Below are 13,864 nucleotides of genomic sequence, written 5' to 3' on the forward strand. Positions count from 1 at the left end.
CATTTATTTTATTCCCTTCCAAAGAGAGAGGAATCCATTCACTATAATCCAGTCAGAGATGTGAATTCACAAATAGAAGAGGAAGAAAACAGAAGAGTCGCTCTATGGAATAAGCGCAACAAGAAGAGGATACTGAAACATGGAGGAGCTGGAAACACCATCAACACTTGCCAGTGGTGGATTTGTGAGGACTGCAAGCTTCTGTCTTCCCTCTTCATTGAAAAGAAATGAACTCGAACACATGAAAGGTGAAGCAGAAGCCCAGTAGCTTTGCAAGATTTCTTTTGACCAAAATTTAGAGCAGGAATCGAGATGCTGGTGGGACGCATCACTCTTCTGGAGCCTTGTAACATTGATTTATATGTGCAGACTGCATAAGCTTGCTCACTGTAAACTCATGCAAATGTCTATCTTGGTACACAGAGGAAAGAAACGTTAACTTGTTAGTATGACAGGAGTGAGTTTTGAGAGGTTTTAACACCCTTCGGCAAAGAAAAATGACTTATCAAAACTAACTCTCATGTATTTATGTCTGTTCCCCACCTCCCACTCCAAGACTACTTTTCCTTTGGTGTGCAAGAATAACTCATGAAAATATTCAAAGAAACGGAATATTTTAAAAACAGAACAGATGCTTTCAAAGGAGAACAGATTCCAAACATTTGATATTTTCCTGAATATTTGCTTACCACCCTTATTTTGTTAGGGGAGAAAAAAAATACAATACACAAATACTTGATGCAGCTACATACAAAAGCCATCCAAATTTCACACTCCACAATCTGTAGATGATGATTTTTCCGGGCATCTGCAGCTTGGCACAGCATGGAAGCCAAGCAGATTTGTTGCTGAAGCAGGCCATAAATTATTTAATAAGAAATATATTTAAGAATAACGCTCCCATCTCTCTCCCGCACAGCAGCTGCCGCTGTTGCTGTGTCTGCGCGAGCGGCTGCTGCTCGGGGATTGGCCACCCCGGCACGTCTGTGCCATTGGCTCCACTTCCAGGCTGCGTCACCACTCCAGTCAATGGCACCATCTCAGAAATAGGTGTGTGCATGTTTATCAACCCCAGGCGAGCGAATGCCATCATGGTTTGGGGCTCAGAGTGAAAAACTTGACCAGAGACAGTTAATTAAAAGGAGGTATTCACAAAAGGCAACCCTGGAATAACAATGACTAAGGGCTGAACCCTGTAGGCACTTAGAGAGTGAAGGGATTCGGCTCACTGCAAATTACTGTAATCGCTCGGATTATGGAAATATTCATACTAGACCATAAATCTGCTATTCATCTTCAGGCAACTGGGCTGGAGATGATTATTCTCTTCTCCCCCCATACTCCTCTCCTGCCCCAGGGAATGTTCTGTAAATGAATTCAAATCCAACTTCCGTCAGACAGCTCCTTCTCCCTTGCTTCTAATCGCTTTCCTGTTACATGGTAGCTTTGAGACTTGACAACACAGACTCGCAGTGGCCTTGGTTACTGGTTTCATACATATTCAGATATATAGTGCCTCTGTAGAAATCAGGTTTGTTGCAGGAAGGTCCAATATTTATGCATTATCCTGAAAAGAAAGGTGTGACGGGCTAGATCTTACGTGCAAAATAGCTGCATTTCCAGGAGGAACAATCCAGCCCCTCAACCTAGTTAATGCAGTCAGATAAGGCAGCATAAGTAAGCAGACCAAAATTTACCACCAGATAATACCTGGTGCTTTTTACCTGTGCTGCTCTGCCCAAATACCAAAACAATATTCATACAGATACTGACTTATTAAGAAATGCTTGTATCTTTCTTTCAGCATATCTAATACACAACTTAACCATCACAATCTTGTCTTCACTGGCAGAAATAATGAATACAGTTTGCCTCACTGTAGCTAAAACATGCTCAGGTACATCAGTATACAAGGCCTTGTTCTACTGTATGCACTCATACATGTACATCAGTAGAGTGCCTGTACAGCCAGTGTCACAGAACTATCCATGCTCACTAAAGCCACATGCATGATTCCAATTCAGGAGCACTCACTTGTATTCATCATAAACCTCCTGCTTGGGAAGGGATGTCTCGGGGTGCTCTTCCAAGGTGTTCCGTATCCACGAGAAGGCGTGCATCTGCTGGGCACGGCTGGATGACATGGAGATCTGATCACTAGTGAAAGAAGAAGCAATGCTGATGAAGTCTCTGCTCCATAGCTGCTCCTCAGTTACAAGACTTTATAACTGTCTGCCTACGCAGGTAGGCAGAGACACCAGAGACAGCGAGGGATGCTATTTCACACACTTAACTATTCCTTGAGACACGGGCAGCAGATATCCACTCTTTCATCCACAATTTAACATACTGACCTCACATTCCAGTTCTTTACTGATACACAGCCATGAATAGACAGTGATGGGTGAGAGTTCACCTCCTTCCCCTCTTACATTTATTACTCCTTACTGACCACCTCTAAGCTTTGCTCACTCAGTTTGCCAGCTGCCCTCTGCCAGCAGATGCTCAGAGTGCTTCCTGTAAGCACCTGCAGGCTGATAAGCATCCTACTGAGAACATGTACCAGCTTTGTGATGTTGTCAGCTTGGTTTTCTAGACCTTCCTTTAGTCAAACAAATTGTTACCAGAAATACCGTTAGTTCCTCTTTCCCCCACCATCACATGTGTTGCTCTATTATCACTTCCTACATAAAAAGTGAAGAAACGATTACACTTGGGCTGCAAAACGCTTTCTCTGATGACTCTTGCGTTTTAGGAGGTTTGTACTTAGAAGCTATTCATGCACTAAAGATTCCAAAGTTAAAAAGAAAAAAAACAGCACAACACAATCTTCATGAAGAGTCCGTAATGCCTAATAAAGGCTGCTTCTGCTACTAAACACATCACGTGAATGGTTCCTAGGCAGATAAGTGTCACAGGAAGTAAAGTAAGCTTCCAGCACTAGCTGCTCGCATTTACACACTTGCACACATACCTTTTGTCTCCATTGCTGGGACCCGAAGGCAGCTGAAGGTAGAGGTAGAGTTTCTCTAGGTCTGTAAACTTCTCAACTTCTTGCTAGATAACAAAGGTGTTGTGGTTTAAAAAAAGAAAAGAAGTGGGGCAGGGGGAGAAAAGGCAAACAGAAAAGTTGAGTTTGACAGCTGAGAACTGTCATCCAACAGCACAGTCCTCAACGATACCACTGCAAACAAGAAAATATTTACTTATGTGGAAAAACGTGACTTTGAGCACTCTGGGACTAGAAATGTGATTTTCTGTTTTATTTGCACACCATCACACACGAGAAAGCACTTGTCGTCACTACAAAAGTCACATGCTACCAAAGCAGAATCTGTTATGGACATTTTCCCAGGTCACTTCTTTAACCAGACATGTAACATGTAAACTGTATCTTTTCTCAGAGCACACATGAAGCAGCTCTGGCAACACAGTATCAAAACCAGCTATGCTTTAACAACAGGGGACAGCAGACCTGATGCTGTGGATCCATTATACACTAATAGTGAAGTGTCACAGGCTTCAATGATGGCATTTTAAAATATATTTATACACATATGTGGGGTTTTTTGTTTGTTTCCTTTGGAAATCAGAGATACTCGACAGATACTGAAGACAAGGCATTCAGTTAACATCAACTTCAGTGACTCCAGACTCCTCCTCCCATGGATACTGGCAGGATCAGACACAAGGGGGAGTTTTACCTGGTGTACGCAAACAGTGTTTGCTACATAACACACTAGCTTTTGGTCACCTGAAACCAGCCACATGGGCCTAGGAATACTAGGAGAATCTGTTGTGGTAATGTGCTCAGGCCTGCTCTGCAGCAGTGTGAGTAAAACCACGCAACAAGGAGCAAAAGGGTTCTCCTTCAGTAAGATGTTGCGGAAGCAATGCATAAGGTAGTGCACCATCAGTACAAAGACTCACGCGACCCCTTTCTAAGTCAGAACACAGCTTTTGGAGCTCAGCTAAAAACTGAACACTCCAACCTGGGGCTCCCTACCTACCCTGTCATGTCCAGACCCGACACACTTCAGCTGGCACAAAATTAACAGCAGTACTTGAGAGAGGTGAGCTCCCACTCTGCCTCTGCTGGCTTCGCACCGAATGCACAGGTCCCCACCCTGGCTCCAGACTGGGCAGGGACTGGGACACGCCACCCAGGAAGGGTGCTGGGAGGGCACATGGCCTGCTGATCCCCACTATCTAACTGCTCCGCAGAACTGGGCCACCAGCGATGCCACACACATTCTGAGAGCCAAGAGAAACACCCAGCAGCAGCCAGGTAACAGACACCCGATTTGTTGCTTTTATAAGCTGCAGCAAACCACAACATTCGGGTTTTTTTCCTTCCCTTGACAAACTCCTGAAATTTGCTGACCCTGATTTCTGTGTGGCTCTACAGCAGCTTACACGGCAGTGGTGCTCAGACCACCAACTAGCCAGAAAGGTATTTCTTAACTGGGTGCAGCTTGCCAAATTCCCAGCTCCTGCCTTCCTGCACAAGTCACAGCAGGCGAGTTCTCCTTTAAGAAAACCCATTACTGAAAGATCAACGTTCTTCAAAGAAAATTAATCACTTATTTATTAAAAGGTAGAAATGTAACAACTGCAAGAAAGCCTGCACTTCTTTATCAGACCTCCTCTCCTTTGAGGAACTGCCAAAGCAGCACACCGAAGGATGCACTGCAGGTGATGTTACCTTGCGTGGTAAGCGCTAAACCATGTGGCAAAAGCATCCCAGGCAAAACAAAAAACACCCCATGACTCTGACACTGAGGTGGAAGCCAGCCTGCTACCTCCAAGCCTCATGTGCCAGAGGGCAACATAAAAGGTGAGGTTTTAAAAGAAACATTATCTTTCATCAAAATATCCTGAAGCTGTCCCAGCGCCCACTGCGGCTGAAGCAACTTCTGCTGTGGCCTGGCAGAAGGAAGGGCTTAAGGGAGGGGCCCTCTCTGAGCTATGGGAAGCTCTGCTATACAGGCCCATCCATCAAGCCCTCCCAATTAAAAGAAAACAACCAAAAACCCCAACAATACATGTGTAGAGAAAAAACGTGACTGGGATTATGTTAGCAGAACCTTTTCTAAAAGATGCAAGCGAGCCAGCAACTTTCCCATCAGCAAAAGTGCATCCCTAGAGCTGAGGCAGCTTCCTCACACCCTCAGCAGAAGCAGCTGGACAGTGTTAATTTCTCTCTGCTGTCACTCAAACCCCACTCCTCCCCACGCCTGGCCCCACACAGCACTTTCTGCACAACCTCCAGATTCCAGCAATGGCTGCAGCAAAATGCCAGGGAGGCAGGACCTCCTCGAAACAGGAGAGTTAACACACAGCCAGGAGTCAAGGCAGTCCACAGAGGTAATCCTACCTGGGTGATAATTAGATAAACCTAAGCTTATTAGATGAGACTGAATCTATTTAGAGAAAATCATCTTAAAACTGGAGAAGTGGCAGTGAAGAGATGGAGTGTGACAGCCAGTGCAAGTAGCTTCAGGAAACATCATGTTTTGTTTAGGTTAAAAATTTGTTAAACATTGTTTTGTTTAGGTTATTTCCTTTAAACATTTCTAAAACTCTCAAATCCTTGTTTACAACCCCAAGAAGTACAGTCTCTTCTTCAACCTCAGCTGACATCCATCAGTTCTGAGTGCTGAAGGTCTGGAATTCAGCAGTAACTCTGTTACTGCAACTGTTCAAAGCATCAAAACTTTCTGCTTTCTTAACGCAGTCAGAAAAGAAAGATGAACATTTCAGCTGGCCTACTGACTACTGACCAAGAAGAAAAAGATTAATTCACCCTGAGCTTCACTTTGCACTAAATTGGATGCATATGGAAATGAATAAGAAGAAACAGAACACAAAATATACTACGCATTTTCTCCCCCACCTCCCCCCCAGTTAGGTCAATAAGTTAACAAAGTACAAAAGAGTCAAAACATCAAAAAGAAGACTGGGATGCCAGCATCATCTTGGGCAAATTCCACTTTGCATAGCCCTCTAAAAGCTTATGCTACTGGAGTTTTAAAACCCATACAGAATGTAAAATGTCTGGGGAATCCTTATCTGCTCTTTAAAAGTAAAAATTTAGCTTGAAGTTTCCTGACCTCGATTGACTGGTTCTATCAGATCAAACTGTCTAATTCTCCAAAGGCTATTTATAAACCATACTTCTTGAAGCTGCATTAGAAAAACACATAAGCATGCTGAACTGCTTGCAGGACCAAGGTGCAAATCCATCACAAAGCACCTCTGTTACTCTCAGTCTTCATGCATTGTATTCATCTCCTGTAACTGGAACCACAGTAACTAAAGGAAAATTCAGTGAAGGTGGAGAGCAAGCAGTGTTCAGACTTATTTTCACAACTTAGCTTCAATTTAGCCAAAACTGGAGTGGTCTTAGAATCTGAGACAGAAAAACACAGGACAAAGAATTACAAACCTCAAGTCACAGCTAAGCAAAGATTTTCAGTAACCCATAAAGCAGCAGCAATCTCTGATATGACAGTTACCAAATACAGCTAGTTCACTATAGGAATGCATAACATATGCAGCAAAAAAATTAAACCAGAAATCCATTTATATTTGCATTATTAGTAGCCAAATGAATCTGTCCTTTTGCTGTCTATGACACACACAGCAAGGATCTCTTAGGAACAGATGCAACTTCCTTTTTCATTCTAACAGGCATTTTGATTGAGCTGTGAAATAAACCAGAATGGCCAATATGTTATGTTTGGGTTTAGTTTGGGGTTTCTTGGTTTGGGGTTTCTTAATGAAAATAGCAGAGTTTGACATCTGGTTTCATGCTGAGATACACTAACTAGACACTGAAACTTTTCACAGCACAAGAGTCTTCAGAATCACAGAGTATCGTTTAAGGTTTCCTGACCGTGGTAGATTGGTTCTCTCTGCCTGCCGACCTAGCGTCAGGTCACCAATGTTAGTGAAGTTTCATCCTAAAGCTGTCAAAAGGGATTACCCTGGGAAAACTCCAGGTTCTTCTGGGTTGTTTCAAAGAAGAAAATATTTAGTCAGCCAAACTTTAGATAAGATAGAGGAAGAATACGCTGAGGAAGAGTTAGCAGTCACAACTTCTGTAATGAACAGGTGAAAAACAGCATTCAAATTTGAACTATTTCGTATTTCCACAGGTTATTTCTGTCCTCGAGTTCTGGTGAAGAGGAGCTGAAAGCCAGGGGCACTGCTGCAAGCTTTTTGGAAGACTATTTTAAGAGAGCATGGAGTGATCTTAATATTTCTTTCCACATTTTGAGTATTTATAGATACCTATACTCTAATCGAAGTAAAAAAGGCTATGCCAATGGCAATATAACTTCCACCTACTGGCAGACTGGTTCTAAAGCTTGTCAGACTTCAGCAGAACAAACATCTATTATTTAACAACCAGACTAAGAATAGCCAAGCAGTCAAGCAACCATCTCCCCACTTTGTGAACAGAGAAACAAGAAGCAAAGGTCAGATAATTTACTCAAGGTCAGATGGTTTGCTGGAAACATGATCAAGACTGAAAATGGCTAATATACTTGAAACAGAACCTCTTATCCTAAAAAGCTGCTAATAAATACATTTGATGTGCTTTATCTGAACAGAAGCAGAAACATATTTCAGGTGCTAAATATTCCAAACAAGCTCTAAAAATACATGGCAGCTTTGCACTGACGGTGCCCAAGCACAGCTGCCAAAACTTCATCAAGCTTCTGCCCATCTCCTCTAGGGCCAAGAAGACAAGCTACCCTCTTCTCTGCTGCAGGAGAGGCAGACTGGCATACTGGTCTTGCTGCTGCCCACACCGTAACTGCTTCATCCAGCACCAGCTTTGGGTTTCATGGCCATTGATCCAGCACACCCTCACCAGCACTGACCTCTTTGCAGAGGACTAAGGAAAGAAACTTCAGCCTTCTTGCTGAGTGATTATATGGAGCTTACAGTTTCAAAAATCAGGTTCAAGAGTTCACTTAGTATGTGGCAACAAATATAACAAGCAAAGTCTTAAGAGACTCTACTGCTAGACATGTTTACTACAGTTAAAAAGATGTTGTAATGAATTTTTAATGGCTGTTTACACCACAATTCTTGCTAATTATCTTTTCTGGATTGCACAGAATACAATGATTTTCTTATGATCTTCCAGAAACTGACAGTATGTCAGGAGGCAAGTGGTGCAGCCTACCAAACAAAAGGCAGATGACTTTGGTCTCTTGTATGAGTAATTGCAGTTCCAGTGCCTTCATAATAGCTGTCTTCCATAGTCCTCTTCTGCTAGCTACCTCCACAACCAATATTATTGCCATCACTTCAGTTTCCTCTTCCTATTTCTCTTTCTTGCTATCCTGTGTTGAACTATGGAGTCTACATGCTAAATAGCATTGTGTGTGGCTCTGCACACTGTTACTCTGACTGCTGTTACCAAACACAAATGGTAACAAGAATAAGACTGATTTTTCCTCTATTGGTGTTTTTCCTTTTAATTTCACTAGCAAATTGATTAAGTTTAAATGCTCCAAGGTATCATCAGCACCTCCCAGTATAAGTAAAAGCTAGTCCCAAATCTCCTCCTTAGAGTAAGGAGGGAGACAAACGACAAACACTGTCCCCTGGTGCCTCATGAAACTGCTTTAAAGGCCCTGAAAAGGTTTCCATCTGAACCAGACATATAAGAATGTGCACTTAAAGGAAATGTTCTGACCTGCCCACAAGCTTGGAGTCTGACTCTCTGCAGGCAGCTGGGACCCAAATCTGGACTGCTCTGACAAACCCACACACATGCCCAGAAAGAAGCAGCCTGCTCATCTACCTTCTGCAGGACAAAAACTGGACAATGCTGCAAGGAAGCTCTGAACAACTTATTTAGAGCTATACAGTCCTGGTCTGGTAGTTTAACTTCTAAATTCTGTCTTGCAGCTCACAGCTTTTCGAAAGCATGTAAAAATGCAGAAGCCATTTTGACAAAATTCAACAATTTTTATTTCCCGGAACTCTCCTGATGTTGGATTTTCCTTCTTAAACTACCTGAGCAGCATTAGATCTACCTTTGCTAACCAAGAGTGGCCCTTCCACTGTTGAGGACTCCTCTGAACTCATCAGCAGAACAGACAAGGAGGCATCTGGAACAGAAAATCAGACCATCAGGACATTACTGTTCTGTTCCAAGTCAAGCAGTGGAGAGGCTTTGCCTCCAGGAGCATTATTCAGAAAAATAGCTTGTCCATCCAATGGATGAGACCTACACAAATGAATGGGCTAGCACAAACTGATAATCCCTATCTCAATACCCTAGGTCTGCAAATCCACGGAATTTAATGCATGAATAGTTCAGTGTCATTCCATTTTCTTAAAATGGCTTTCCAAGAAGCAGATGACTGGTTAACCTCCTACTTATTTACTCCCTCTCTGATGCTACTTAGGGACACTTGCTCCACTTCCCATTTTTCACCACAGGAAAGCCCAGTATTGAAAGTTTTACAAGTGCAATTTTGCAATTTGCCCTTTTGCCACAGAAGAGTCACATAACAACAAAATTAAGATCTTATGACACCTGCTTTGTGCTCACAAATGTCAATGAGCAATAATAAGGACAAAAATGACATTTCTGCATCACAATTTTAGTTGGATGCATTCAAGAATTTATAATGCAAAACTGGGTCCAAGTTTGTCTGCAGTACAACAGCTTAATTTATTGTAGTAAGAGGTTTAAAGTAAGACAACATTTTAAGGAAAGAGACTTCAGTTTCATCTGAATTAGCCTATGATAATGTGACTTTAAGGAGTATTCTTTAGCTCAGCCATACAGCTGAACAGATTATGTCTGATCGTATCCAGATGGCTGTGTATGTCATCGTTTTGTCTCACCCGCTGGTACTTCTGGATGAATTGCTGAAGGTAGGAAGTCAGAATAAGCAGCCCCTTTCAGTCTTAAGATTCATGAACTAGGACTCTCATTTAAAGAAATCTGCAACCTGCTCACTATTAAAAACAAACAAAACCTCTAAGTTCACGCTAGATATTGCTTCCTAGAAATCACCTCTAATCTAGATCCTGTTATTTTAATGCACAAAGGAAGATTATGTTTATGCATTTCAAGGGTTTTTATTCTTCAAGAAACTGTGTGTCTCTCTGTCCTAAGTAGTACAGTGGAGCTAACAGGCCTGACATAGTGTGCAGCTTCTGAGGTTGAAAGAAAACCAAAACCGAAACCCCAAAATCTGGTAATTATGACACCTGCAAGATTTTCACACGAGGACATCGGTCTGCTAGGTTTTGTGTGAACATGCAGTTCCTTCCTTAAAATATACTACTGGCCATTAATTAGCTATTCCAAGGAAACAGCAACATAATCATTGTCATTAAAGGCCTAAAGAGCAATGGAACTTGAAGGCACAGTTAGCTTCTTGCATACTCTGATCTGTGCAATAGGTATCTTTCATTTAACAAAACCATGCTTACAAAAGCACTAAGTCACCTTTCCGTATGTATACTGACAGTTGTACAAGTGGCAAGCAAAGAGAGGTCAATATTTCCATGAAAAACAAACATCAAACCCACATCATGTTGTTTTGGGTTTTGTTTTTTTTTTTTTTTTTGCAATGGGAACTAATTTGGATCCCATTTAACAGCAGTACCTTAAAGCACTGCTAAGGAAAGGCTTCATAATGGCTGCCAGCCTCTGGAGCCATCTATTTTGGTCTTGCAGTTTATTAAATATTAAAAAGCATTCTGGAGTTGTACTTACCAAAATGCAGTCCACTTTAGATTGTACAGTTTTGCTAGACGTGAGGGAAGAAAGAGAGAACAGAAATCTTGAATTAATCTAAACAGCAAAGACAAAAACACCACATATTACAGTTTCTATCACTGTACTACAGGCTTAACCTCCTGCTGTGAAATATCCTGCTAGCTCATGGAAGAATACTCATCCAGCTATTTTTTTGTAGAAAGTCAGCCCAAACTTAACTGTTTGTTAGGATTCTTGATAGTTCACTCAATTCTATAAGAACTGGGTTGTGTTCTTTTTTAATGCAGTATCATTGCAACTGGGAGCTATTATCACAAGTTGCAAAGCAGCCAGTATGGATGTTACTACATTTACTGTAAGCTCTTCCACAATTCAGATTCATTTTACTTGTTCATCTGTAAACACAATTACCACCGTCTCTCCCCACACTTCAGTAAATCCCACCACTTCAATGCATTTATTTCTAGCTTTCCAAAGAGCTGCTACAAAGCAGACAATTGGCATCCCACTGGCAACTTAGGAGTTTTCCACGTTAGTCTTGCTACCTCCCAGTTGGCTTATTAAGAAGCCACTGGGTGGGGACTGAATTAAAGTATGGCATAAATGACCTCAGTACATGTGCCAAGGAGTGCAAACAGTATGGAACTGATTATGCTTCATATAAACACACCCATAAGCAGCTTTTGCTTTCTTAAGTGTGCTCTATTTCACAGGCTGGTCTAACTGCATTAGTTGAAGGCATTTTATTATCACTCTAAAGAGGAGCAGAATCTTTGACATGCAAAAAAACCCAACAGTTTTTACTGTTGGACAGCTACTGAGCAAGCACAAAGCAGCAGTTTTCAGAGTTCAGGAACCTATTCTACTAGGAAATTCTACTATTTCCTAATATAATAAAATATAATTCAATCTCCTGTTAACACAACAAAACATCTGATTTCCAGTTATTTTACTTTTCTAGAGGTGCTACCACATACAAAGAAAGACCAAATAAGCTATCTGATGGATATACCAAAATCATAAATAAGAAACAAGCAAAACAAATGGCTCTAGTGTCTGGCAATGATAGGAACCAAAGCTACTGAAACAGCACCTACTGTTGTATCAAGTGTCAAAGGGGCAGGAGCTCAGTTGTCCTGCATTCTGAAAAATGACCATCTAAAATTCTGTTCTGCAGGAACTGCTAATACTGATGCCCATTCCCATGCTAGAACTGCATATGCTGTAATGACAGAACACAGTAAAAAATGCCTACAGGTAAAAATATATGACCAGTCCACTGAAGCAGATACATCAGCAGACATCCACTTCAACCGACTTCCTGTAGAGAAGACAATCAGTTGGGTGGATACTCAGGAACACCAAAAAGGGAGTAAAGCAGAGATGTTGAGGATTTCTGAGAACAGGAATTGCTAAGTACAGTAAAATAGGAGATTTTCCTTGCCTTAGGGAAGACAATCACATCTACTGTAGCAACTGCAGAAGGGAACACAAGTGTCATCTCACTCTTCCAAAACCACCAACTTACTAGTCAAAGGACACCAAGCATTGAAACCTCCTGCTGCCAAGAGTTACCATCACTGTGTCTGATCCAAAGCTGACCAAGCCATGCTGACAAAAGTCATGCTGAAACAGAGGGCTCTTCAGCACCACTTTTGTCACGCTGGACTCCACATCACCCCACTGCCTCCTGCCTCCAGCAGGGTCTGACATTCCCTGTGCTGCTTCAGATCCACAGCCTCTCGTACAAAGCTGTGCTCACGGCAGTAGGCAACAGGGCTCAGGCATACGTGCCCATTTTTGTACCTAAACCTTTTCTGTGGCTTTACATGACAGCTTAATGCGGAAAAGGAGCATGGAGAGTAAGAGGATGCAGGGTACAGGCAGATCAAATTTGGTCCAAATACAGTCTCTGCTTTATAGACTTGCAGATGACACTGTGTACTAGGCTCTTCAGAAGAGCACGCTTCAGCCAGCATGCCTTCCCATCCTGCTAGGTTCTGCCAAATTGCACATAAGCATGCCCATTTGCATGAATACTTTCTTCTTGCAAAGAGAAAGAGGCAAGCTGCCACGAGGCAGCTGGGCAGGAGATCCCTAGAGCTGTGCTTTTATCTCCAAGTATCAGTCTGAGTCAGTAAATGTAAACTCTCAAATTTAGTTCAGGCTTTTCCAGGTGTGACCTCTGTTCCTACAGCACTGATCAACACTGTCGAGAAGCTGCAGCACAAGAGCAACAATAAGGCCATCAAATGCAGTCCCTCTCCATTTTCTTTTCATCAACTGGTGGCACAGAAAGGATAGTCAAGTTCATGTCCTTCAATATGCAAGCAAATGTTGTGACATTTTAAAAGGCAAAGGTCCTATGGCTTCAGCAGAGACAAGCACGCTTCTATTTTAACAGCTTTTTCATTTTTTATCTCCTGCTCCGTGCTCAGTAGTATACTGGGAGGACTCCATTGAAATCTGCTAGTGGTAAACTGAGGCTTCTTTCAGCCTAGCCAGAGCACAGGTAGGCTAGCAGAGCCTGGTTCCATAAAGCCTGTGCCTTACGAAAAAAATGCTTCTTATTTATCTTCCAGTGGAGCTATCTATGTCAAAGACAAGCAATGGCAACCCTCAGGAACCTGTCCTTTTGTCTGGGAAGCTGCTGGGACAAGGAACTTCTCATGGTGCTGAGCACTGCACGGAAAAGCTCCACCTGATGACACTGCAGGACACACATCTCCATCAGAACAGAAGATAAAAAGGAAAAGTGACAAAGGTGGCAAAGGAACAGCCATTCCAGCTACATTGTATTTGCCACTTTGGTTTATTTCACCCCTCCTTTGCCTCCGCTAGCAGGACAGGTATGTTTTGAAAGCTGAAATTTTGTTTATAAGTAAGTAAGTCTGTTTCTGTCTCTGTCAAATGAACCCCTTACCCAACTCTGCAGTAACTGCAACCAGCAATCCCAAGAGCAAGGGAATCAGGCCTCAGCAGTTTCTGACCTTCGGAGGCTGCTACCCACATACTGCTGCATGTCTAGGAACAGCTGCAAGAGAGCTGCAGGAGTAATAGATGTTCTCACTAACGAAAACAACCGGCTCAACCTACCAGGGA

At 42.3% G+C, this 13,864-nt stretch overlaps 1 protein-coding gene across 3 annotated transcripts in view; it reads right to left on the reverse strand.

Moving 5' to 3' along the window:
* RFX7 (regulatory factor X7) overlaps positions 1-13,864 on the reverse strand; it is a 56,587-nt gene that overhangs the window by 16,755 nt on the left and 25,968 nt on the right. For 2 of the 3 annotated variants that reach the window (XM_061347468.1, XM_061347467.1), the window contains 3 exons: positions 10,760-10,793; positions 2,975-3,057; positions 2,035-2,157 (listed from right to left, as the gene is read on the reverse strand). In XM_061347468.1, coding sequence (XP_061203452.1) covers positions 2,035-2,144 — 110 coding nt within the window. In that variant the 5' untranslated portion in view covers positions 2,145-2,157; positions 2,975-3,057; positions 10,760-10,793. The remainder of the gene's footprint in view (positions 1-2,034; positions 2,158-2,974; positions 3,058-10,759; positions 10,794-13,864) is intronic. The other variant, XM_061347469.1, reaches the window with a different exon arrangement.

This window comes from Neopsephotus bourkii, unplaced genomic scaffold (genome assembly GCF_033783945.1).
Source record: "Neopsephotus bourkii isolate Nb327-2 ecotype Australia unplaced genomic scaffold, CSIRO-AGI_Nbou_v1 NB_318, whole genome shotgun sequence".
Classification (NCBI taxonomy): Eukaryota; Metazoa; Chordata; class Aves; order Psittaciformes; family Psittacidae; genus Neopsephotus; species Neopsephotus bourkii.